Genomic DNA, 26,030 nt, shown 5'->3' on the forward strand with positions numbered 1-26,030 from the left:
CCCTCCACGGCAACAGCGCGATCTTGGAGTATCTTGGACTATATATATATATGAATATTGCCACAGAAATAATAATTGCGTCCAGCTTGCTGTTGGTTTACATTTTAAATGTGCTGTGTTTGAAATGGTGAAATAGTGGCAATTTGTGTCCATTTTTTGTTTTGTTTTCATGTTTCTTTATTACACTTCAATACACAAATGGTAATCAGCGTGCACACAGACGGATGGGGCTGAAAGTGTATCCGAGCATTTGTTGCTGGAGGGCTCACCGTGAGGGCAAAAACACAGCGACATCTGGTGTTGGAATATGGGCAGGTGCTTAACGTCATATTTGCAGTGGCAAAGGTCATCTTTAAAAAATTATAGCTGATGTTTAATGCGTAGATATCCCAGTTTTTGTAATTACACGTGATATCCGAAGAGCCCTGTGTTAAAAGTGTGGGAGACAATACAGCCACCGAGAGTGCAGATGGGCGTTCGCAGCACCGCCAGGTGGCAGCAGAGTTCCTTCTATTAGGCACAGGAGTGACAGTGTGTTGCTGCCATTGTGAGTTGTGTATCACATTGTGTCTGACATGAGAAGCTTGGGAAATTGATTTAGTTTTATTGTATTCGTGTGGGAGGGAGTTTTCTTATTTAGCTTGTTTTAAATAAAAGCAGAAAAGGCGTTGTTTCTCTCACTAAAGCATTAAATATTGTGCCAAAGTCACTCAGAAATGACTAAAACAAACCGTGTGTCATGTATTTCTTTTGAAGCACGAATTTTAAGACTGTGTAAATCTCTCGGAATTGTCTGACTGTCTAACTGTAGCTGTTTCTGTCAAAAACAAGGACTTGTGCTCCTCCAGGCTGGACCTGACCCTTCCAAAACCACATCAAAATGTGTAAAGCTCGTTTTAGAGAGTTGCCCTTTCTAGCAAAAAAAAGCAAATTTCATTGTCACATTGATTTCTTCTTCTCCGGAATGCCCTGCATGGCTCCTTCCTGAATAGTGTTCATTTTGATCTGTTTTACTGCACATTGTCACTTACCTTTAATGTGGCGATTTGTCACCGAGGGCATTACGGGTTCTTTCTGGTGACTCTGCAGCGGGACCCCTCAATCCCGCTCGGAGAGTCTTCTATTGGCCCATTGTTCTCCTGAAAGCCAAGCAATCATCTCCCACCATGGGCCAGTGGGGCAGCGTGTCACCGCTCATTAGAGAAGCACAGTCCCTGTATTCATCTGCCCTCCATCAGAGGCTGAATGAGCACAAATTCTCCAGTAAGAGTCATCACCAGGCTGGAAAACAGACGGCTCCTCTTTAATGCTCACTTTGGATTTGTAAATAATTGAATATTCATGACAATGGTGTTGAGCCTCGTGAGCAAAGATCACCTTTGTCCAGTAGCTCCTCTATTGCTGAACCTGGGTTCCACTTTCATATCATGCATATGACACTTGCAGGTTTTATCAAAACTAGAATGGGTTTCCTCTGCAGGATGTGCATCATCACATTTTAACAGTCTGGTCCGAATGGGTTGCACAACTCAGTTCCACAATCTCAGAGTTCACTGGCAACCGCAGGATGTGACAAACAGCAAAAAAAAACATTTCTAGTCCCAGTGACACACTTCTATTGTGTCTCTTTTTTTTTTTTTTTGTCCCTGCTGGCCTTCCATGAACTCGGAGGTTGGTTTTGCCAGTCGAGGTTTGGACACACTCGGTTGGTTATAATTTGGATGTTTCTTTTCCCCCTGTACTGTGGAGCAGCTGGCAGAGTGGATCTTTTTTCCGCTGTGCGGTGGCATGAGGATGATCCCGTATGACAGGAGACAGATTTGAGCGGGTTTAATCATGCATTGTAAATGCACACTCTTGCGGGAGCTTCTCCTGGGCCAGCCTGCACCACTGCCGGTGGAGGACCACAGCATTTAAACTTAGATTTGTAAAATGGTGAATCTGCCTTAAACACTAAACTGTGACACATTATATTAGATTAGTGTGATTTGTAAAAAGAGCGGACTTAGGTTTTTGCCGTTACAGGCAAACAAAGATAACTTGTCATTCCGTTAGTGGAAAGATAATAAATGCCCGGCGTAAACGCTTTCGTCCGTGTTCCCATTTTGACGCGTTGCTATGCATCCACAGTCACGTGCTGTTATTGGCGCTTTGTCTTGAGAAATCAAAGTGCAACAAAGAGGAAGTTACAGGGGGTGAAAACAGCCTTGACATTTTAAAGACCTATCAGTCTGGAGCTTCTATGTAGTTGCTGAACCTCTAGATGAACCTCTTGTAGCCAACAAACAACGTTGTTTTAGCAACATGCGCTGTTGCACATGTTGGTGGTTTGATTGATCAATATTGAGTTGAGCAATTGAGCCCCAAAGCCACAACGTGTGTCGACAGTGGCGGAATCCAGGAGTATGACTAAAAAAAAAAAGCCAAAGCACATGAATTTCATACACGTTATGTTGTCTTTTCTAATGTAGTGTACAGCAACCAGAGCTGGTAGGGGAGAAATGGCCGTGTTGTGTTGTATGCCGGCAGATCAGTAGCTCAGCGGAGTGATTTTTCTGTTGTTGGATTCTCTTGGCTGACCTCCTGCTGTGTCTAGTGGAGCATTCATCACCTTGGCAACCCACCCATTTAGTCAAATCACATTCCCGCAAGATTTTCATCTTGGGCTTAAAAGTTTATACACCTCCGTGAACTCCTGTCTCCGTAACCCAGAGGAAAGGTAGGTGGAGGAGGAGGGTGTTGGGGGTTTCCAGTGTTTTTGAAGCGTTCGCCCAAGACAAAGAGTCAGCAAAACTGCTCGCAAGCGAGGAAATAATTTACCAAGTGTTCCTTGACCTCCGGGTCTGAGAGGTTGAGCTCGTGCTGCACGGCTCCGGACGTGCGCCTGAGTTGAAGTTGTGAACCCTCGGCGCGCTGCTCATGACTGTTTGTTTCCTAAGAATTAGTCATGGCGGCTTTTTCCCCCTGGAGAGAAGTTATTTTTAACAACAAAGGCCTTAATGACGAGTGCGACCGAGTTGATAACAATTGAAAGGAAGTGTTCACTTTTTGTGAGCCTGTAACAGATGTGATGGCACACAATAGTCCATTGCCCGCTGAAGATTATACATTTGCATCTGAGCAAACAGCAGTTTAATGATGGAGGGCAAAACCTCACAATGCAGTCGGAGGGGAAAAATGATTATGATTGAGTGAGTTTATGTTTGTAACATTACTTATTGCAGAGATTATTTGATCTTATATCATCGTTGGCAAAAGTATTCACATTCTGTACTAAAGTAAAAGTATGGATACTTGTGTAAAAAAACACTCTGGTAACAGTAAAAGTAAGAAAGTACAGTCTCTGAAATGTACTTAAGTAATAAAAAGTAAAAATATTTTATGAAACAATACATTAGTTGATGAGGATAGTTAATCTGTAGTACATATATCTGAAAAATCGACTTAAATACGGTAACAGTAAAGAAGAAAAGTATTTGTGCTTTGTTACTCCCCCCCCCCCCCTACTTCCCACAAAGCAGCAGGGTTCGGGAAACTGACGCGCGTGAGTTCCCTTAGTTCCTTACCAAAATTATTATCATTTTAAAGCATATATGCCCTGCTCACTGGCATCATATCCTTGGTGCCATATCACTCACTCACTTTATGAAGGAATTCCTCCACTCGGTGGCTGGCGTTGCACTTTGCAGGGGGGATAACAAAGGAATCCCCAGAATGCCCTGTGTCATCTGCACGGCCCGCCTGAGAAAAAGGCTGCCAGCACCCGGCTCTCCTCCTCATTGTTGATTCAGCGGCACTCACCCCCACCCCGGAGCCATAAACGCAGGCAGTCTTTTGTGTTGGAGGGGGGCGGGGGGGGAGTGGAGCAGATTTACTGTGGATGGTCTCCTCACAAAGGGCCACGCCGCTGTCACAACAGGGCCAGAATCAGCTGCCGCCGCGTCCGCACAGTATGATTTCAAGTGCCCACTTCACACGACCGCCGGTGCAGACGTGAGCTCTGCCCGGAGTGCAACGACACGGTGACAAAGTGCGTCTCCTCTTTACGTCCGACCCCTGTCGCACACACTGCACACTGCGCAGGTGACTCGAGCCGCAGAGCGTTTGAAGCCAAGTTCAGGCCCCCGCAAAAGGAGAGCTCACTGGTGAAAACTCGTATTGTCACAACGATGAATGCCTTTTTTTGAGTTCTACATTTTCATGAAATGAATTTCTTCATGCAGGAATCTGAGCTGTAAGATAAATATACAATTAGATATATTTCCAATCCGCCAAATGCCGGATTAAAAAGCTTTAATGGGCTGCATATGGCCCCCCCGGGCCGTAGTTTGCCCATGCCTGGGCTAGAACAACCTTTCATGAAAAGGCAACTTGATGTTTATTCCCTACTTGTAGTAATGTAACATGATAAGAGAAAAGCTTGAACATAGATTTCATTCCATTTACCATCTTAAAGCAGGAACAGCCACTTGTCATGTGTCGCCAGCTGTCTTTCATGCCACGGTGCCACTGCCAAATAATTTCCTCCATCAGCTGAGCATCTTGGGCATGTCTCCCCGCCTCTCCTGGGGCATCAGGCCCAGCTTCCTCCACCAGTCTGTCCGTTTTTTTTCTTCCTTTTACTACTGTGTAACCCAAGGAGCAGGACCTTCTGTCTCACTTGGTTTCAAATTGCAGTGCTTCTGAAATGTTGTTACAGCTCGAAAGGTGCAAACGCTTGCACGCATGTAATTGCATGTGTGGTGGTGTGTTTTCCAAAATTGCCAACTGTGGATTGTGGACATGCTTCTTCGTCTGCGAAAGAATTTTCGGGTTTGGTTTCCTCTCTCTGATGTACTGACTTCATTTCTGCATCCTTTTGTCTTAGAGAAGTTTAGTGTTTTAGGGTTATTTGAGCATAAAGCCTCCAATTAATTTACAAATGAATAAACCGAAACGTATTTTCAGCATTTTCTGTTCAGTATTATTATTTTTTAATTATTATTATTTTAATTATCTAGTATATGATTTATTTACAATTAGTTTCTAAATTGTGATAAAATTTCATTCTAGTAATATGAAAAGAAGCAACTTTCCAAAGCAATAACATTAAAAAAATGGTATTATAGCAGCTCGTTGCTCTGGAAAAATGCTTTAATCACCAGAAATATCTGTCAATAAACAAAGCATAAACGAATCTAATCAATTTAGAATCCTTTGAAAGCGTCGCTCCTAAAACTGCAGAAATGTTCCTACCAAAGTGCTGATAAGCAGATCGTATTTTTGACAAATTCCTCCTTTAATGGCCAAATGAAACCTAATCTGTCCATCAGCGGTTTGGCCAAGGGGCCACACGGAGCCCCTCTCCAGCCACTATTCATCTTGCTGCTACAAAAGTGCTGCTAATCTGTGAAGAAAAGACCTCGTCACCTGTGGGGGTCCACTTGTTGGACCTGCAACATCTCTCTGGTTTCTCCGTCCCGCCTGACCTGAGACAACAATGCCAGGAGCTCATGTTACCCAACCACCCAGGGCAGTGGTGTGTGTGTGTGTGTGTGTGTGTGTGTGTGTGTGTGTGTGTGTGTGTGTGTGTGTGTGTGTGTGTGTGTGTGTGTGTGTGTGTGTGTGTGTGTGTGACTAAGAAAGGGCAGTCACACACCTTCTCAATCTCAGAGACCCACTCACAGGCTAAGATAACGACGCAGTCACATATTAGGCTTATTTCTGAATGTGCGATTACAGGGTGGGTGTTTTTTTTTATTTTTTATTGTTATTCACAGTATAATTTTATTTTATGAGACAGCACTGCAGAATTTCCTCATCCACTTTAAATGTATTTTATCAGCATATTATTGTTCTTGGTGTTGTGAATAAACTTTGTCACAAATTGTAGATAATCTTTGTTTTTTCTCCCTTGGAAATAGCTCACACAGTTATGTCTCTTTTGTTGCCCCTTGATAGTGAGTAATCGGTCCTCAAGGTTATGGTAAAATCCTCCTGTCACAGCTTTGTTGAATAAAAGTGAGGAGGCCAACTCCCTTACGCAGTTAGCAGTCATTTATTTGTCCAATAAATGAGTAGAAAAGAGTAGGTTTTGAGAACCCCTCAGTGCAGAACTGAAATAAAAGTGTCTCTCACCCCAGGAATTTGCCCTGAATAACTGACCTGTTAGTCTGACAGAGGATGTTGGACTGATGACTCAAGATCTGATGTGTCGGCCATCAAACCATCAGCAACAGAGATGCCATTCACATGTCACGCCACCAAAAACTATGCAGCCATTTGATGGAATGGGGAATGTCGCAAAGAGTTGACACACCCCCTTCCACGCACGCCCAGCCAACACACACACACGCACGCACGCGCGCACACACACACAGACATGAAGAGGGTTTTTTTAAACTGAACAATGACCACATTGTGTCGTGTGCGACTGTGCTGGTTTCAGACTTCGCACCATCGTCAGACGCCATCAAATACAGAGAACTGAGCAGGCGATACAATGAGGCTGTTAAATGTTTCCTGCCTGTTTGTAGGATCACAGAGCTGCAGCGTCATGCTGCTGCTGCTGCTGCTGCTGCTGCATATAAAAAAAAAAAACATTTTCCAGCATTAAACAAGCTGCCGAAAATGTTGTGTAACGGATAGATGTGTAAGTTGAAATCAGTTTCCCATCACGACTAAAAATGTCACTTGTTTCACTGTCTTTAGTTATTCATGGACCAGGCACCTGGCAGCTGTTTTTTAAAAGAAACTACATCAATAATTTATTCATTCTCTCGGGTGGTTGATCAATAAGAACACTGGACCTGTCATTGTTTGTGTGTTTTTTGTTTTTTTTTAATCCTGGAATGCTAATAGGATTTTCCCAGTAAAACCACATACAATTGTAACTCTGAAGGTGGTGGTGTGACTAGCAGCAGCGTGTCTCCTGTTCTGTCCGTCTTTCCGAGTTTAGGATACTTGTTTTTCCAGCTGACTGTAACACTTGCTGTTTATCCACCTCAGAAATAGCCTGGCGTACTTTGCTCCCTCACATGCGTTTCTTGTGCCCATGCGTAAGAAAATGCTCACTTTTCTTGCCTGTATGTTTGTGAAGGTTCTCAGTCATCCTGGTCATCTTAAGGTCGAAGAGTTAAGTTAAGCGCAACTAGACTTGTTCTTGCGATCTTGAAGATCATCAGTTCATGAACTGAAGACGCCTTTCGGATGAGAGGCAGAACGACTTCAAGATCACGCGATCTTCAAGATTACAAGAACATTCCAGTTGCCGTAAATGAACCCTCCTACCTTTCTTGTCTTCTTTATTAAAATACAAATCATTAACATGCAATAGTCTATTTTTATTAGCAATTTTCATATTTAATAGTACTACTACTACTTGTAGTAGTAGTTGTAGTTGTTGTTGTTGTAAAACTTTGTATTCATAACATTACAATCAACGCAGCAGGGATTGATCTGTAGTGTAGTTCATCACATGTCCTGAGGGGGCGCTGCGGTGCCAGGCGGGGACAGACGTGGAGCAGCGGCCGCAGCGCCCGCTACTCAGTCGCGGCACCGCGCAGAAGTGGTCGCAGGCTCACCGGCGTCAGCGGTTCTCATCTGTGGAGTGGAAACATCTGGAAAGCGCCGAGATGCTGCTGCTGCTGCTGCTGCACGGGAGACCTCTGCTCGCTTTTGCTGCACTTTTCTCCACCGTGGTCATCATCCTGGAGCCCGGCTCGGTGCTCGCCTTCAACCTGGACACCAGTCATGTCATCAGGAAGGACGGAGAGTCCGGCAGCCTGTTCGGGTTCTCCCTGGCCATGCACCGGCAGCTCAACCCGGATAAAAGAATGTGAGTTGCTCCTGTTTTATTAACCCGTTTGCTTTTGTTAGTTTAGTTTGTTTTTTTGTTTTTTTTTTTAATTATGCCTGTTGTGTGAAAGTGCCGCAGCGTGTCTTCTACGTCACCTGATCGAGATGGTTCATATCAATAATATAAATCCCAACATTTTAAAAAGTTATAAAGTGCAAAGACGTTGCAAATCTTGCCCTGCGAATCCCCCCCCCCCCCCCCCCCCCCTTCCATCACCACTTGAACCAGATTGTACTAAACTATTCCACTGACTGCGTGATGTCAGGTGCTACACGGATTAAAAAAAAGAAACACCCAGCGAGTCTCGGCCACTTTCTTTCTCAGTGTTGCTTGCCTGATTCTGCGTGTGTTTGTTCTGATTGTTCGGTGGGCTTTGACCGAGTCCCCGCGGTGCTTTGTTAAAGAAAAAGTGAAAGAGCCCGAGGACAACAAGGGAATCGACAATGACTATAAGTGTGATGTAAATGTGGCCGCATGTTCAAACAGGAGGATTCACAGATGGCTGAAATCAATTGCCCCCCGCAACTTCATCTCAAAGTTGGCTTCTCTGCGTCGATAGTGGTGTTGTGCATTGCCTTGTGGGCCTCTGTGTTCCGCACGTGTTGCTGTTGTTGGGATTACTATCAACAGCGCTGTGCAATAAAAGGTGTTTTACTCATTGAGGCCAAGTGATGAAAACTGGGGCTTGGTCAGATGACTCGCTGTCCTTTTACATGGATGCAGGTGTATGTGTACAGTAGGTGTATAATGAAAGTCATCAAGATTCTCATTGTTATAATGATTTTTATTTTGTTGTTGTTGTTGTTGTTGTATTTATTATGGTGATTATTTATGTTGCTATTATCGCCATAATAAATTATTGCTATTATGATGATGATGAATAATATTGTTATTAGTAGTAGCAATATTGGGGAAGTCGGACAGACACGATATATGTCTCATGTCATTAGTGTATAGGAGAAGGTCTGCGTTAGATACGTTTGGAGTTTTTTCCACTTCTTTTTGAACATGAATTTTTTTTGTTTTTTTAATCATTTCTAGTCGCATTCTTAACTTTGTTATTTCATTTTTTTGTATTAGCTCAAATCAAACCTCAATCATTGTCATCTTCAATCAGGTTCATTAAATTCAAACATTCCGTCCGTAGTGTGAACACAGGGACTCCTGCGGAGGAAACAGTGTTGTGAAGTAGCGAGGGCGGCCCTGGGGTGAAGGCTGAGCACCGTCACATCAAGTCACTGCCCTCCTCCTCCTCCTCCTCCTCCTCCTCCACCTCCTCAGTGCTTCCTGGCCGTCCTGCCACACAGCTGGCAAGTCGAGGCCTGCGATGGGGAACTGTTTAGGGACCCGGGGCTCTGCTGCAGCATGTCGACTACCAGTGATCACCAGCACTGGTGATCAGAGGCCCAGATAGAGAGACGCGCCTCCCTCCACCAGATCGCACAGATTACATCTAACGTGTGGAATTTAATCTCTCAGAGGTTTTGACTACCTGGCCAACCCCCCCCCCCCCCCCCCCCGACCCCTCTTCTCCGGGCAAAGCGCGTGAAAGTGATGCAAAGCACCCACAGTTGGGAAGATGGTTACGGTTGTGTAGTGTTGTAGTACTCGAGATTAGTCTTTGGTCTCCAAACCACTTTATAAGGGTCTCGTCTCGGACTTGGAGACATTTTTACTCTGTCTTGGTCTCGAACCCCAAATGTCTTGGTCTTGTCTCGCTCTCGATACTCTCTAGTCTTGATAACGTATTGGTCTCAGTTCGTTCTTGACTACAACACTGCAGTTGTGGCACCAAGTTGTCGCTGTTTGTTGGGCAAACGGTGGCTTGAAATGTGTCGTCAGCCTGCTGTTTGGCTAGCTAGTGAAACTGAGAGGAGGGCGAGGGTACAACCTACACGAAGAAACGTTGCCAGCTTCCTTCCTGCTACTTTCAGAAGATGCTGTGTTTAAACCCAACACATTTCTAACTGTTTCGGTTCCACTTTGATGTGAACTCTCAGAGAAGCCTGGTTCTACCTGCTGCTATTGTCTCTACGTGCAGGATTTACTGTCCAATTTGTCCAAGTAATTTTTTTTATTGTTTAGTGGGTTTGCTGTGATTGCAAAACATATTGATCTGGGGCCACAATAGTGGATTTAAAAAATAAAAGCAGTGATTAAAGTCTCACTTTAACCAGTAGAGCTACACTACCTGGCAGCCTGCTTTGGCTTTGCTCCAGCGGTGTTGCACAGGCCTGTCGTGTTTGCATGACAACAGCGATGTCAGTGATGTGTTGTGTGTGTGTGTGTGTGTGTGTCTGTGCGTGTTTTAAGTGTTTTAAGTGTTTTAGTGTGTGGAGCAAAGTGAGAGTGGCTGCTTCCGTCACTCAAAAAAAGAGAAAAAAAAGACAGGGACAATGAGCCGGATGAATGCAGTGAGAGTTCAGTGGTGAGCACAGGAGGAGGTGACGGGCGGTTCCTCCTCCTCTTCTTCCTCCCCCCCCCCTCCTCTTCCTCTATCTCTTCCTCCCTTCTCTCTGCCACCAGCTGAACTCACTGAGGTCATCTGCATCTGTTGGTGGATCACAATGAAACGCACACTGAGACTCAGAGAGGCAGTGCATACATGCGCTCGTTCCTCCCTCACCGCCTGAATATATGTGTGAGTGGGCGGCATGTGCGACTAACGAGATTAGCCTCTGCCGGCTTCCCCAGTCCAAATGTCATAACTTTATTGAAAACGACGTGAACTTGCAGGACTTTCGACTTTACAAACGCCTGTTTGTGCTCCTCGACTGGCAAGCAGTGACTCGACTTTCTCATTTGGTTTTCGATTATAAATAACGGCCAAAATCTGCATTTGACCATCGGGTGAGATGAGATGAGATGAGAGTCGGGGTTGAAAAGAAATAATAGCGTGAAATGTGCAGACGGGCAGCTGGATGCCTCCGGAGTGAACGACGTGTCGGGTTAATGATGTGGACGCGACATCCACTGACTGCATAGCGGAGAAAATGGCCTACTGGACGCGGGCTGCCATCTGTGCACGTGTAACTCGATAGATTAAATGCATCAGTGAATCATCGGTCGACACATTCCACTCTGCATTCAGACAGGAGGCTTTTCTCTCGTGTTTTTGCCCTTCAGGGAGTAAACACGGTTAAAATCTCTCAGCTTTGTAAAACCTCTTTCGACGTTTGTCAGCAGCTACTGACCCCACAACTCCTTTAAGTGATGTGTGTCAATCAGAGTCCAGTGCTAATCAGACGTTGTGTGTGTGTGTGTGTGTGTGTGTGTGTGTGTGTGTGGATTGGTTAGAACAGCTGCACCAGGGTCCTGTTGCTCTGAGTGCACAGCTGTGAGAGCAGCCAGCCACATCTGTTAACAAAGAGCAGTGAGATCACTGTGTAAACCAAAGCCACACCAGCCACGCCGTGCGTTCCCACCCAGGGCCCGGCTGAAAGACGAGGTGCATGATGGGATACGGCCTCCTCCTCCTCTCGCTGTTGAAGTCTCGCGCTGTGCAAGGTTTACTCTGCCGGTGCTTTTCGAATCGTGACACGTCTTTATTGACTACTGCCGGTCAATAAACTCCCCAGCAGTGGGAGGGAGGAGTCTATCCGTCCTTGTGCTTGGCCTTGTTTCCTCAAAGTTCCAGAGTGCAGCCCCTTGTGATGTCACACTGGCGCAGCCACACTCCATGCTTTCACCCTGTGAGACCGCTTCTTTTCTGTTGCCCTTCAAACACATGGGAGGCTGTAAACAGAGGGCTAAATGTGCAGCTACTATGGAGATTTTCTTATTTATGTACTTGTTTACTAAAATGGTGCCCGACTGCTTATGAAAAATACAACTTTTATCCAGTATGGGAGCTTGAAGATAAAACATGAATCTGTGGTGCTTTTCCTTTGCTGCAACTGGTTCATGTGTCTCCCTGATGTGTTGCATGTAAATGTCAATGTTATTCTTCGGCTACTTGCTAAATTCTACAGCCGTCACTTCCCCCGAAGACATCTGCTGTTGGACTGGACGTGTCTTCCTCCACCTGGCTGACTGGCTCGGTTACATGCGATTCTGTTGTAATGCCTCGATGAATCTTTGTAATTAATCTTTGATTTATCTTCTCTTTTAACGGGCGTCGATGAAAATGGTTCACTGATATCTCGTGTTCTCTGCAAATTCTTTTTCCTTTTTTACTAAGCCTTTTAGAATATCCAGTGTTAATATTTCTAAAGAGACAGAAACACCTCATACCTCCAACAACACTGTACTTACGTCTCTAAAAGATCTTACCTGTGATGCCAGACTGTGTCGGTGTTTTCATTTGCGTTTTGCACTCTGCCCATAGTCTCACTCTGAGCCCCTTGGGTGAGTCCCTGTTTAAGAGGTGAGGCGCCGCAGTTCAGCAGGCAGGTTGCAGGGGGGGGGGAGCCATGGAGAAGTGTGGAGAGGATTAGCTCCTCGCGGCGAGGCTGCAGCTCACTTCAAACACCTTCGCACAGCCAAGTGTAACCATGTGTGACGTGAGCTATGTTTGCACTCTCTCCACCCAAATCACATTAAGGGATATCGCACTGGAAGGTATCTCATTGACTGCGTTCACAGACTGTGTTTTTAGTGATTCAAGGCTGGACTGACGTTTGATTTAGCCTTGTGTTTGGGCTAAAAACAACATGTCAGGTCAAAACTACAGTTGGAGATTTTCATTATTTAATGGGTGAAATGTTGACTGGCTAAAGCTAGTTTGTTTAATTCTTATGTAATTCTTAATTTTAAAAAAAAATCTAATCTCCTTCAAAATCCTTCAAAAAACAAACAAACCAGTGAGTCAAAAGAAATGTATGTTTTTTGTTGCACTTTTCCCTCTCTGTTTTGTGCCAGTTTGACTTTGCAGAAGCCTTTCCTTCCTTTCTGTTTTGTCCGTATTAGCATTGTAGCGTACATACAGGAGGTCGTGAACCCTCAAACGGAAATATGGTTAGTTCTCATTTTGCTTCCCGACTGCACAGGTGTTCCACTGATAGGGAACAGATTTGGGATCTCAGAATTGTGCAACAGTGTATCGTACAGCAGGAGAACAATTGATGTTCTGTCAATTTCTTATGCGTGTTACACAAACGACGTCTGCTTCACACCTCGGTTGATGCTCACAAGTTTTAATAGAATTGGGGGGTTTTAGCTCGCAGACATAATGTGTTCTGAGTGTTGTCACTCTTGTGGTGTCACACTTAGAAAAAGTTGTGCAAATTGCTTTTGCTGTTGTGGTTGTGTTGTGGTTGTGGATTTTGCACCTCCACTCTCTACGTGCTCTAAAAGGCACACATAGGGACTTTTAGACTCAGTTTGTATATTTTCAACCACTCACATTTAATCCACAGGTCTCACAATGAGCTTTCACAGAGGCAATATTTTAAACTCTGGCAGTGCACAATTACACGTTATTGACACCAGTGGGAAGCACAGTGAAGTGCCAGGTTAAAAGATTGGACTAGTTTACTTTTTTACACTTTGCTGATCAGAAGTGGAACATCAGTGGTGTCCATATAGCAGGGGAGACGCTGCACCTTTCAAAGAGTAGAGAAATGCACTGGTGCTGCTGCTGCTGCTGCTTCGCCATCAAACGCTGTCACCCCTGTGACCCTCTCACGTGCCTGCGCTAAATTCAACACGGCGCCGCAGAGCAGGACGGAAAGCCGTCTGTGAATGATTGGCAGCCGCAGCTCGAGATGGAGGCGGTGACGGTCGGTGACGTCGGCTGTTTCTGCCTTTTTACCGCGTGTGATGTTTTGTGTTTTTCCGTCAGGCTGCTGGTGGGTGCACCCAGAGCAGGAGCTCTGACCAGGCAGGCTTCAAAAGTCACCGGAGGCCTTTACAAGTGTGACGTCACTCTGAGCAACAGCTGCGACCGCATCGATTTCGACAATGAAGGTGAGCCGTCCGTCTGCCCATCTATTTTTGCATCCCTCCATTCATTCATTCGTTCATTCGTTCATCCATCCATCCATCTATTTATATATTCCTCCATCCATCCATTAATTAATTTATTCATCCATCCATCTGTTCATTTATGCATCTCTCCATACATTGATTAATTTATTCAGCCATTGATCCATCCCTCCATCCCTCCAGCCTTTCATCCAATAAATCATCATTTTTCATTTATCCATTTGTCCATCCATCCCTTCATCCTAACCTCTATCCTCTCTACCTGTCCTGGACTGATGGACTATGTTACTGTGGCTGTGCTGCTGACAGAGGACGTCAGAGTGGAGAACAAGGAGAACCAGTGGATGGGGGTGACGGTTCAGAGCCAGGGACCCGGAGGGAAGATCGTGGTGAGTGGAACCGACTCGCCCAGCGTCACTCCCCCTCACTTCCTGCCTGCTCCTGGGCTCATGTGGAGCTCTGCGCTCTCCGTGCCTTTCAGACGTGCGCCCACCGCTACCAGAGGCGCCTTTATGTGACGACCTCCCAGGAGTCCCGGGACATCACGGGCCGCTGCTACGTCCTGAGCCAGAACCTGACCATCAACGAGGCCTCCGAGGAGGACGGAGGCAACTGGAACTTCTGTGAAGGCCGAGGAAGAGGCCACGAGAGGTTCGGCTCCTGCCAGCAGGGTTTGGCCGCCACCTTCACCAAAGACTACCACTATGTGGTGTTTGGAGCACCTGGAGCTTATAACTGGAAGGGTACGAGTGGAAGATCGGCCGCGCGATGTTTTCCAGTCCTGGATTCAATGTGTTTTGAACATCTCTTCTCCCACCTTCCCTGCAGGCATGGTACGAGTGGAGCAACGGAACAAGACTCTGGTGGACATGGAGATGTACGACGACGGCCCCTACGAGGTCGGAGACGAGCATCTCTCGGACCCGGACCTGGTGCCTGTGCCTGCCAACAGCTACCTCGGTGAGTGTGTATGACTCACTTGCACACTCTTGGTTTTTGACCACACTTGTTTTTGGTTTTTTTTTAACTTCCTTCTCTGGTTTACAAATTGTCACAGTGTTCTTCTCTTGTCATGCGCTATGCAGTCCCATTTTGTGTTGAATGCTTTCAATTTTTATGCAGTTCAAAACTTTATTTGCATTGTAAAACAATTGCATGAACGTGACTTCATGCAAGCTGAAGGTGGGTCTGAGCTTTTGTGTGTAGCAGCTGATATACTGAGTTTATCTAAGTTTGTAAGTGTAATAGTATGTTCAACGTATGACTAAGTGCTCACTGAGGATTGTATCTGTCAAATGTCAATTTTGCACAGTTGCAAAAGTGTGTTGTTCATTTATATTGTTTATATTGATAGAAATAGTTTATTCCGTAATAGCTCCTTGGAGACTATTTTTCATGTCTTCATTTAGTGAGTTTGAAAGGCAGGTGTTACCAAACACACAGATAGTAGAGAAAATGTAATGAACTGTGTTGTTACGAGTAAGTTGTGTTTGTGAAAATAGAGACTGTGCCCTTCCTCTTCAATAGTGACCTCTGCTGGTTGTCCTAGACAACAGCAGGGAGGAAGGGAGATGTTTCTCCCTCGTCTTGAGCATCAGGCGTCGTATTGATGACAATGCACCTACTTACTATGGAAAAAAGATGATGACATAGAGAAGTGGTGCAGAGTGTAAAGTGGGATTTCCTTCGCTCCTCCTTGTGTCAGGGTTTTCCCTGGATTCGGGGCACAGAATCACCCGCAGTCGTGACCTGACGGTGGTGTCTGGAGCGCCCAGAGCCAATCACAACGGAGCTGTGCTGCTGCTGAAGAAGGGGGGCGACACGTCTAGTAAACTCCTGGTCGAGCACACCCTGTACGGACCGGGGCTGGCGTCCTCCTTCGGATACGACGTGGCCGTGGTCGACCTGAACGGCGACGGGTACAAAGACTTTTAGTCCCTGAGAAAGAAATCGAAACGTTCCCAGACTTTCTCTCATTCTTTTGGGTTTAGTTTGTCACTCCCGCGCATTTCCTCCCTCCCTTTGATCCAGATGGCAGGACATAGTTGTCGGGGCCCCTCAGTTCTATATGAAGGACGGAGACGTGGGAGGGGCTGTTTATGTTTACACCAACAAGGCAGGAAGGTGGAAAGGAATCACTCCCATCCGTCTGAACGGCACCAAAGACTCCATGTTTGGGCTGGCGGTGGAGAACATTGGAGACGTCAACCAGGACTCATACGAAGGCAATTCCACCTGTCACTCTGCAGCTTACGTCTCATTTCAGTGCCTGTGAAGTAAACTTGATTTTTAAATGTATATTTTTTTCCCTCAAACAGATATTGCAGTTGGCGCTCCTAACGATGACGGTGGGGCGGGAAAGGTCTACATTTTCCACGGCTCTGCACAGGGAATCAAAACCAGCCCTGCACAGGTGGGCTTTTGTATTGAAGTGCCTCAGCTTTGCATCAACAGTTTGTTTCCCAACCTCCCTCAGATTCAACAGTGCGGAACTCAGATAGCGATGATCAGGTTAATATAGTGGATCATTAACGGTTCCATACTGTCTCATCTTTTCCAACAGGCTGTCAGTGATCTTCCCAGAATGTAGAGCAGTCTAGAAAATTCTTTAGAACCTACAGTTCTGGAAGCCAAGGTCGCTCAAGGCTGCCTTGTTTATATCGGCTTCACATATGTGGAAGGTTTTGTCGAGGTTTAGTAAATTCAGAATTTGATTGTCACGCAATGGTTTGCTGTCCAAAAGCATTTTGTTACTCGTCATATAAACTTTGCTGCTTTATTTTTTTTAACGCTTGACATGTGTTGCATCACATCCCAGATCCTCTCGGGGAAAGAGCACAACTTGAGACTCTTTGGATATTCTCTGGCGGGGAACATGGATCTGGATGGGAACATGTATCCCGACGTGGCTGTAGGCTCTTTGTCGGACACAGCCGTTATCTACAGGTGGCTTTCTTATGATCCCCTTTCACATTCATTGATTAATTACAACCTTGGTGGGGTTTTTTTACACTTTGCTCCCCTTGTTTTTCCCTCAGAGCACGGCAGGTCATTAGCATCACCAGCGACATCAAAGTGTCTCCAAAGGAAATCGACCTTACAGTTAAAACGTGTGGAAACAGCATTTGGTGGGTGTTTTTTGTGTGTGTGTGTGTATCAACAACATAACATATTTAGGAATCGAACATTTTTTGTCTTTTGCCACATTAATCCATATATCTTGGTCATATATTTGATGTCTTCAGTATGTATCTACAGTGTAGAAAGTAGTAAAGATAAAGAAGAAACAGGTGTGTCCAAACCTTTTGCTGGTAGTGTGTATGTGTGTATATCTGCGCGTATGCTTTAACAAACTGCAGTCAAAGAAAACTCGTTAGAAGCGTTAAAATGATCCCTCTTCTGTTTTTAGCTTAACTATGGACATTTGCCTCAGCTACAAAGCAAACCTGGCATCTTACAACCCCGATCTGAGTGAGTCACAAATTCAACATTCACTCCCACAAAGTTTCATTCAGACGTTGTCACCAGTGTGCCTCTGTGCCTCTGCAGCGATCGTCTTCATGGTGGAGGCGGACGGGCAGCGGCGGAAGCTGGGGCTGCCCTCCAGAGTGACCTTCCTTAACAAGTCCAGCACGGAAGCGGAGCACCAGTTCAACAGCACCCTGGATCTCCGCGGCCAAAAAAAAAAAAAGTGCATCATGATAATGGCCAAAGTGAAGGTAAGCGGCGGGACGAGTGATCCCTCGAGGGCTTGAGGTTCGGTGACTGATCGCTCTCCTGGCGGACAGGACAACATCAGGGACAAGATGCGCGGCATTCCCTTCGAGGTGTCCGCCGAGATCGTCGGCGCCAAGCGCCACAAATCCAGGAACAGCCTCCCACCGCTGCTGCCCGTACTGGATTCTGCACAGACGAGCAAAGCGGTCAAGTCGGTAAGGCATCAGAGAGCAACGTCTCGGAGTTCAGAGACGTGTGATTGCGGCCAGAGCGGACAGTCCAAAGCGCCCGTTGCTTTGTTGTTGCAGGTGCACTTTTTGAAAGAGGGCTGCGGCATCGATAACCTGTGCCGCAGCAAGCTGAAGATGGAGTACGCGTTGTTCTACAAGCAGAACAGCCTGGATGCTTACCACCCACTGCCCATGTGAGTCCTGACACACCTGCTAAACCTAAAGGGTGAACCAGATATGATTACTATTCTTATATTTGTTCTGTCTAAAATAAATGCAAGAATGCTGACAGGCAGTTGCTTGTTTAATTTACTTTATCTATAAAGCATTTTTTGGGGCGTATGGATGCTCAACTCAAGCCAACTTCAGACCAGGCTCCCAGAGTCCAAGATGGCGGCCCATTCATTTCAATGAAGTTGCTCACCCAGCGCATACGCTGGAAAAGTTTTTGACTTCAGCATTAATGGGCTCATAGAGCATTAGCAGTAGTGACACTTCCCATCATGCCTCTGTAACTCACATGATCTATTAAGCCAATCAGAACGATTCTGGAGAATGTCACTTACAGACACAGAACGAGCTGAGACACAGCGGCACGTATGATGTTGTGAGTTCACGCTGGGAATAAACTCTTTTCTGGTGATTTTCTGGCCTTTAAACTAAAAGACCATAACTGATAAATCTACAATGTGAAAGATTTGCTTTGAATCGCTTTTCAGGTCACAGTCGTCCTGTCAGCCGTTTTAAAGGCGTTTATTTTTGTATCGCAGTCTATAGGAAAAATGCTTTTTATTTACTTATTTATGTTTGCTGCAGTACCACGAGTGGCCACTGGGAAATTTGTCTCGCTGCCGTATTGCTAAGTCCGGTATCCAGTTCTTACAGCACAGCCATGCATCAGACTGATGCCAGTTTGCCGTGTTTGTGTTCCCTGGCAGCGAGAGGAAGACGCCCGTGTTTCACCTGAGCTACGACAGGAAGGACTTGGCCCTTCGGGTCACCGTCAGCAACACGGGAGGAGACGGCGCTTACGAGGCCAAATTGTTGGCAAATTTCTCCGGTGTCCTGTCCTACTCTGGATTCCGCTCTCCGCCCGCGGTGAGAGCGACAAATGACACTCGAGTGCCACCTGGTGGCTGTTCTGCCTGCTCCGATTGCTTCAGCCCCATTCGGAGCGTTCTTTGCTTTGTTGCTCTTGACACTACGTGCCAACAACTCAGTGTCAAACACCTGGCTGCGGGTGTGGGTTCTCTCAAAAACCTGAGAGAGGTATCGATGCCCTTTGTGATGTCACAAAAGGACGACTTTCAGGCCTGTCTACCTGCTCCATCTCTGGCCCCTCTGTCAAATTTTAGAACCCACTGTGGCCCGGTAGTCAAAACGTTTGCCCACCCCTGGTCTAAACTCACTTATTGGTTTGATTTCCTAGCTACAGTTCGGATGTCTTATTGTTTTCCTCTGGTTTTGCAGAAGGAAAAGTCAGTTATCTGTACAGCCAATCAGAACGGCTCCCAGGCTGACTGCGAGCTGGGGAATCCCTTCAAGAGAGACTCTGAGGTATATATATATATATATAAAAAAAAAAATAAAAAAAAAACATTTATCATGTGCAACCTAAAAGTTGTGTTTGGTGTAATAAAATTGAAGACGTTTTATTTCTTTGTTCAACCAGACGACGTTCCACATCATCCTGAGCACCAAGGCCATGCCCCTCAACGCCACCGAGATCGACATCGAGCTGCTGCTGCAAACGTAAACGCTGCTGCATCCCGCGTTCCTGCACGCGCAACGGAAATGCATTTGCTCAGGACAAATAAATAAACGCGACCGGTTCTTCTCTTTTCTCTATCAGGACAAGTGTGCAAGAAAACCTTGTTCCCGTCAAGGTCAAGGCCAAAGTGGTCATCGAGCTGCCGCTGTCTGTCACTGGGTGAGTGTGTTCAATAAAAATGCACGACCAAAATAAAATTATATAGCAGCATTTTTTTTTTTTTTTAAAGTGTGTGAAGTCCTGATGTTGGCTGGTTGTCCCCCCCCCCACAGAGAAGCCAGACCCAACCTGGTGTCGTTTGGTGGCGTGGTGAAGGGCGAGAGTGCAATGAAGACTGAGGAGGAGATCGGAAGTCCCATAAACTACACATTCAAAGTGGGTTCCACTCGTGTAGAGTAAAACTTTGAAATATATACGAGAATGTGTACAGGTACATCTCAAAACATTAGAATATCATGGAAAAAGTTCAATATATTTGTCAGTCATTTCAGAAAGTGAAACTGTTATTTAATATAGACTCCTTGCACATAGAGTGTAATATTGACCAACCAAGTATTGAGTGCATAGAAATAAAAATTTCATAAGCCTGACGTTTGTGCCGAAAACATCCTTTTTTGGTGATATATTGAGGCTGAAGCTAAGCACAGTGCAGCTAAGGTCGAATTTTAGGTTTTCATGATCTGTAATCTATAATCATCAAAATTACAAGAAATGAAAGATTGAAATATTTCACTCCACGTAGTTAAACATTTTCACTTTCTGAATCGACTGACAAAAATACCAAACTTTTCCCACGATATTCTAATTTTTTGAGACGGGCCAGCCCGTGCGGTGTCCCTGGGTTCGGACTAACAGAAGTCTCACCGCCAGATTAACAACCTGTGGGAGTCGTCCGTCAAAGCATCGCTGCACATCCAGTGGCCCAAGTGGACCAAGGACGGCAAGTGGCTGCTGTACCTGGTGGCCGTGACGTCCACGGGGCCGCAGGACATCGTCTGCACGCCTCAGTCCGAGATCAACCCTCTGCAGCACATCCAGGTAGGAGCTCGAAGCCGCCACGCCGCCCGGAAAGGCTTCGTCTCTGAACTCGGCGTTAACGAGGAGAAACGTTCCAACTTCCAGGAGTCGTCGGCGTCCAGGACCAAACGAGAACTTGGCGAGAGGAAACCTGTCGGCAAAGCGTCTCTCCTGTCCAGCAAAAACAAAGTGTTGGTAAGTGTGTGAGTGTTAGCTTGGATCATTTCTAGACCAGTGCTTCTCAACAGGTGGAGTCTCAGGACCCATGTATCTTTCCTTATCATGAAGTCGAAACCCAAATTTATTCACAAAAAGAAAAAAAAAAAAGGTTAACCAACTTTCTGTCATGTCCAGTAAATAAATAAATTAAATTATTGAATTGAATCCTACAAAATAAATGCACATTTTCCTCTATAAATATATGTATTTCAAAATCCCTTTAAAAACAACAACAACAACAACAACAACAACAACAACAACAACAAAACAGGACCCAGTCAAAACAACTCCGCGAGCTACTTTGAGGTCGCCACCTGCTAGTTGAGAAACAGTCGTCTAGGCGAGAATAAGACGAAAGCCGTCCTTTTCCCTCGCAGAGATGCGGCAAAGAGCTCCGATGTGTGGAGCTACAGTGCCCCCTGCAGAGCATCAGAGGTACAGCGATCGAACTGAGAGCTCGACTGTGGAACTCCACCTTCATCGAGGCAAGTCCAAGAATAAATAAATCACTGTGTTTCTCTAGGGTTTGTTTGTTTGTTTTTTTTGTTTTTTGCGAGTTCGTTTTACATCAGCGGCTGACGGTCCTCCTCCACAGGATTATGCGTCTCTGTCGCACCTGGAAATTGTTGTCAGAGCCTCGCTGGTCCTTCACAGTGCAGCTAAGAACATGGTCCTCGGAACGCCCGACACTGATGTAAGTAGCTCAAGTTCCTCTCACGGTGGCTCGCTACTCAAAACAAAAGGCTCCGTCACTGATCGCTCTGCCCCCGCCTTGTCTTCTGCCAGGTGAGAGTCACAGTGTCGCCAGAGAGCACAGTGGCACAGCACAGTGGCGTCCCCTGGTGGATCATACTGGTCGCTGTTCTGACAGGCGTCCTTATTTTAGCCCTGCTGGTGTACCTGCTCTGGAAGGTGAGTTCAGTTCGACACGGCCACATTTTAGACATGAAGTCTGTAAATATCGAATGCGTTTTAATCGCCTTCCTTTAAAACTACTGAGACTATACATTTAATCATATTTGAACTGAATTTCTCACAACTTTAACTTAAGTTTAACATTTAAAACTGTGTTTTTAAATGATCGACAACTTGATTTGGCCCACAGTTAAAACAAAAGGTCAAGATTGGATTCGATTTTTTTCTGGCGTTGTTAAACAAAGCTTTGAGTTCTTCTCTTTTGGACATTATTCAACACTGGTCTTGTTGAATCCTTTGCTCTTTAAACGGCGTTTCCTCTGGGGGTTCTGCCAGATGAAATGATTCTGGCTGTCGATTGTTGAGTTTGTGACTCCTAACACGCGGTCAACCTTGCTCCCCCCCTCAGTGCGGCTTCTTCAAGAGAGCATCAAAAGACCAATATGATGCTGCGTATCACAAGGCAGAGATCCATGTTCAGCCCTCTGACAAAGACAAACTCTCTGCTGAGGCCTGACTTTTGTTCTCTGAGCCGGGGTAAAAAACAAACAAACAAACAAACAAACAAACAAAACCAAAAATAGCTGTCAGCATGGAGTGTGACGCGCAAGTGACTAACGAGCTGCCTCTTCCAGCAGCAGCAGCAGCAGCAGCAAACCAGCTTGCTTCATGTCCAGAAATTCAACCAGACACATATTGTACCGGGCCTGTCAAGGAAAATTAACAGCAAAACCCCCCAAACACCTTCAGGCCAAAAGACTTTTGGCACGGATCTGTTAGCTGTACAATATGTGTCTCTGAATTTTGACATGAAATAATTTCCTCTCCTTACAACCAGACTTAATATCTTCTGCTCCTGTAGTGTTTGGATGTTTGTGCGCTGCGGCCCGCAGCTGCCCTGCCTGCTGTCGCTTTTGCCGCTTGCGCTGTTTGCAATAGAAAACAAACAAAACTGCAAACTGCCAAAGTCATGCCCGAAGACTCCTCCACATCTTTCTGATGTCGCTTCATCCTTTCGCCCGGCGAGAGCAAAATCTCTAAAATCCCAACCTAACTGACGGTGCGTCTCCCCCCTCGCAGTGCGGATTCTTCCAGCGCTCGCGTCGGGAGGACAGCGTCCCTCGCTACCACGCCGTGCGGATCAAAAAGGAAGCTCCCGAGCACAAAGATGGCAAAGTCAAGCCGGACGTTGCCGAGACGAAGCCGTGGATGACGACTTGGATCGACAACGACAGCTACGCGTGAACACCGCCGTGGTTTTTCTGTGATTAAAAGAAAGAAAAGAAAAGCAATCGTAGGCGTTGCCCAACTGAGAAATTAGCCATGTCCCCCGCCTTTGTACACTGTGTAGATGAACTAATGTATGTTTTGTACATATTGAAATACTGCAACACGCTGTGTATTTATTTTTTGATATAGAAAAATGTCTTGCAGCCAAAGATGTTCTTTTTTTACATTTATTTCTACCACGTCTATGCAGTCTTGTGGGAAGAGGGAAGGTACAGCTGATTGTTATTACTAATGTATTTTTATATTGTTATCCTCTGTGCCAATCATCAGTCTTGTTTGAAAAAGGACTAAAGTAAAGGTACAGTAACTCAAGATGTGCAAATTGTCATAACCGGCTCTCACAGAGAGGTTTGTTTGCTGCTGTAGTGTTTCCAGGTAGTGGCCACTGTACTGTAGCTCATCACTGACCCGACCCTTTGACTTGAGCAAAGGTGAGACGGCGAAAGAACAAGCAAAAATGTTCTCTATATTGGTTTCACTGTGAACGTCTTAATTATTTCTCAAGTGTAAATAATAATAATTAAAAAAAAATGCTGAGTCACTTCTAAGTCATTTTCCACGTCTGTTAATTTTTTTACCGCCCAGCGTCTTATTGTGTGTAGTTTGCATGTTCTTCCCTCCTGCGTCCAGCAGACTAACGTTCAACCCAGTTACACCAAAATCCTCGCAAAGAGATTTATTTAACAAAATTATTTCAAACACTCTTACATGGTAATAAATCATTATCTTCACCTCCGTTCATATAAAACCTATTGCAGGAAAATATAACAGAAGTTACACTGAAGTCATGGTAAATGCTTTGATTAGTGCAAAAACATCTCTACACCATCTTGGGAAAGCTGAAATCCAGAGTGGGCCCGTTGCTTTTTGTTGTCATTTTATTCCACATCAGTCAAATGTTAAGCGAAATGTTTTCTCCTGCTCTTTGCGCTGGTTGTCGCACAACTTGGACACTTCCTCCACTCTTCTCTGCAGGAGCACCGAGTTCTGATCGATCCACTGTAGAGAGTCCATGTGGGTGTTGAGGATTTTGCAGATCTGCTGAAGCTGAGAAGGAGAGAAAAATATAATTTAGTATAATATGCAAACTCATCTACTCTGACATCACACTTGTTTTGCAAAAGTAAGATCTCATCTTACTGGGTCGCTGCTGTCTGCCGGGCCGCTGGACGTGTTCAGGTGCTCGATGATCTCCTTCAGGTCCTGGGACATCCTCTTCAGCTGCGCATCCACGTTCTCAGCCAGCTTGTAGGTTCTCTCGCGCTCCTCGTCGGCGTTCTGCATGTAGATGGTCCCGCTCTGCTCTTTCACCGACTCCTCCAGAGGGCACAGCAGGTCCTCCAGCTCCTTCTGCTGCGACAGGATGAAATCCAGCTCCTGGTTCAGCCTCCTCTGGTCCAGCTTCACCTTCTCCATCTCCTTGTGCAGCGACGTGATCTTCTCGCCGTTCTCCACCAGCATGCGGTCCCAGGCGTTGACCTGTGTGGCCTGCTGCAGGAAGTGTCTCTCCTGGTCCTCAAGCTCCAGGCTCCACTTGTTGATGAGGCCCTCCAGCTGTGCGTAGGTCATCACCGGCGGGGCCACGGCTGAAGTGATTGCTGCGGTTGCCGTGGCGCTCGCCGCTGCTGCAGGTTTCAGACCCAATGAGAAGGTGGTGGCTGCGCCTATCGTCGCTGCACCTATTGCTGCTGCTGCTGCTGCAGTTGCAGCGGGGGCAGCAGAGGTGACCGTGGCTGCACCCAGAGGTTTGAGCATCAAGGCCAGACCCCCGGTGGCCGCTGTGGTGGCCGCGGCTGCGGTGCTCGGTGCCAAAGTTGACGCCGAACCTAAAGCGAAGCCCAAACCGGCTGCGGGGTTGGTGGTGGCAGCAGCAGCGGGTATAGTGGCTGTGGGAACAGGCGCGGTGAAGAGGGAAGAGCCGGTCGCCGGGGCAGCCAGGGTGGAGGCTACAGGGGCTGGGGTCATCGAGGGCTTGATCCCCAAGGAGAAGCCTCCACCAGGGGCTGCTGCGGGTGCAGCAATGGAGGCCGGCTGGGTCAGAGACTGGGCCGGGGCCTGGGCCTGGCCACCCAAGGTGAGACTGGGAGGAGCAGCAGCAGCACCGAAGCTGAACCCTCCTCCTGGGGCTGCAGCGGTGGCTGCAGGTGTGGTCATCTGGACCTTCGTGGCTCCAAAGCTGAAGCCCCCAAATGAGGCACCTGCCGTGGGGGCGGCGGTTCCGGTGGCTGTCACAGCCGCTGTGAGAGCAGCAGCAGTAGCAGCAGGTGGGGCAGCAACAGGTTGCGGTGCTGGTTGGCCTCCGAACGAGAAGCCGCCACCTGCAGGGGCGGCAGCGACGGCGGTGGCAGCGGCGGGCTGTGCAGACAAACTAGCGCCCAGACCGAAGCCCGTTCCGGCGGCTGGGGTCGCCATGGAGCCTAAAGTCAGGCCAGCTGCCGTGGCTTGAGGAGCTGCGCTCAGGCTAAAGGTGTTGCCGGCGGCGGGGGTGCCGAAGGAAAAGCCCCCGGGTGCGGCGGTAGCGGTCTTGGCCTGGTTGCCGAAGCTGAACGAGCCCTGTGGGTTCGAGGCAGCCGGGGCGGCAGCGCCGAAGGTGAACCCTCCGCCGGGAGCCGCGGGCGTGGAACTCTGCATTCCGAATGTCGTGGCCGTCACGGCGCCCGTCACCGCGCCTGTGGGCTTCTGCGTCCCGAATGAGAAGCCGGTGTTGGCGGCTTGTCCGAAGTTGAAACCGCCGCTCATCCTGAGTGAGTGGAGGGGAGGAACTAGCTAGCGAACAAAATGGTCACTTCCTCGCCGTAGCTTTTTTGGCGGGTCGCGAATAACAACGGGTTCGACTGGAGCTACTGCCGAACGGGTACCTCTTTAAAACGACTCCCGGCACCTTTGGGAGTAGATGCGCTAAACGGACGAGCTGTGAGTGTTACCTTGTGGCCGGTTGCGATGGAAAACGATCGACATATCCCTTTGAAAACGTGGAGCGCTGCAATGATGTTTTCACGCAGGCGTATCTGTAACCGACTAACGGAAATTACGAAACCACCAAAGGAAATGACGACACGATTAGGAAAAAAAGCCTGCCTATTTGCAAGGATTGACAGACCATTTGTCC

The 26,030-nt window shown here is 46.7% G+C and overlaps 2 protein-coding genes across 2 annotated transcripts; one reads left to right on the plus strand and one right to left on the minus strand.

Annotated features, from left to right (window-relative positions):
• The first annotated feature begins 7,505 nt into the window (after positions 1–7,505).
• On the plus strand, positions 7,506–22,919 carry itga6a (integrin, alpha 6a). Its single transcript, XM_076040181.1, has 25 exons — positions 7,506–7,816; positions 13,620–13,744; positions 14,072–14,151; positions 14,244–14,505; positions 14,591–14,722; positions 15,468–15,681; positions 15,794–15,987; positions 16,081–16,175; positions 16,581–16,708; positions 16,801–16,890; positions 17,172–17,233; positions 17,312–17,481; positions 17,551–17,694; positions 17,788–17,903; positions 18,648–18,807; positions 19,180–19,266; positions 19,382–19,461; positions 19,562–19,639; positions 19,753–19,855; positions 20,351–20,518; positions 20,603–20,692; positions 21,094–21,201; positions 21,312–21,410; positions 21,503–21,628; positions 22,712–22,919. Exons 1-25 carry the CDS (start codon positions 7,614–7,616, stop codon positions 22,874–22,876), a joined length of 3,279 nt encoding a protein of 1,092 aa, XP_075896296.1. The 5' UTR covers positions 7,506–7,613; the 3' UTR covers positions 22,877–22,919.
• A 663-nt stretch (positions 22,920–23,582) lies between these two features.
• On the minus strand, positions 23,583–25,948 carry LOC142897674 (uncharacterized). Its single transcript, XM_076040164.1, has 2 exons — positions 24,062–25,948; positions 23,583–23,968 (listed from the first exon to the last, which is right to left on the minus strand). Exons 1-2 carry the CDS (start codon positions 25,658–25,660, stop codon positions 23,810–23,812), a joined length of 1,758 nt encoding a protein of 585 aa, XP_075896279.1. The 5' UTR covers positions 25,661–25,948; the 3' UTR covers positions 23,583–23,809.
• Positions 25,949–26,030: the final 82 nt, after the last annotated feature.

The sequence above is a fragment of the Nelusetta ayraudi genome, unplaced genomic scaffold (assembly GCF_046127955.1).
Source record: "Nelusetta ayraudi isolate G7.1 ecotype Tasmania unplaced genomic scaffold, CSIRO-AGI_Nayr_v1 ptg000060l, whole genome shotgun sequence".
In the NCBI taxonomy this organism is placed as follows: Eukaryota; Metazoa; Chordata; class Actinopteri; order Tetraodontiformes; family Monacanthidae; genus Nelusetta; species Nelusetta ayraudi.

Bases quoted from the DNA above. Each gene is read 5' to 3' on its own strand.
- itga6a (XM_076040181.1), top strand. From the start codon at position 7,614: ATGCTGCTGCTGCTGCTGCTGCACGGGAGACCTCTGCTCGCTTTTGCT. The intron at 15,682-15,793 runs GTACAAAGACTT...CCTTTGATCCAG, and splicing joins GTCGACCTGAACGGCGACGG to ATGGCAGGACATAGTTGTCG. The intron at 16,176-16,580 runs GTGGGCTTTTGT...ATCACATCCCAG, and splicing joins TCAAAACCAGCCCTGCACAG to ATCCTCTCGGGGAAAGAGCA.
- LOC142897674 (XM_076040164.1), bottom strand. From the start codon at position 25,660: ATGAGCGGCGGTTTCAACTTCGGACAAGCCGCCAACACCGGCTTCTCA. The intron at 23,969-24,061 runs GTAAGATGAGAT...TCTCCTTCTCAG, and splicing joins CGGCAGACAGCAGCGACCCA to CTTCAGCAGATCTGCAAAAT.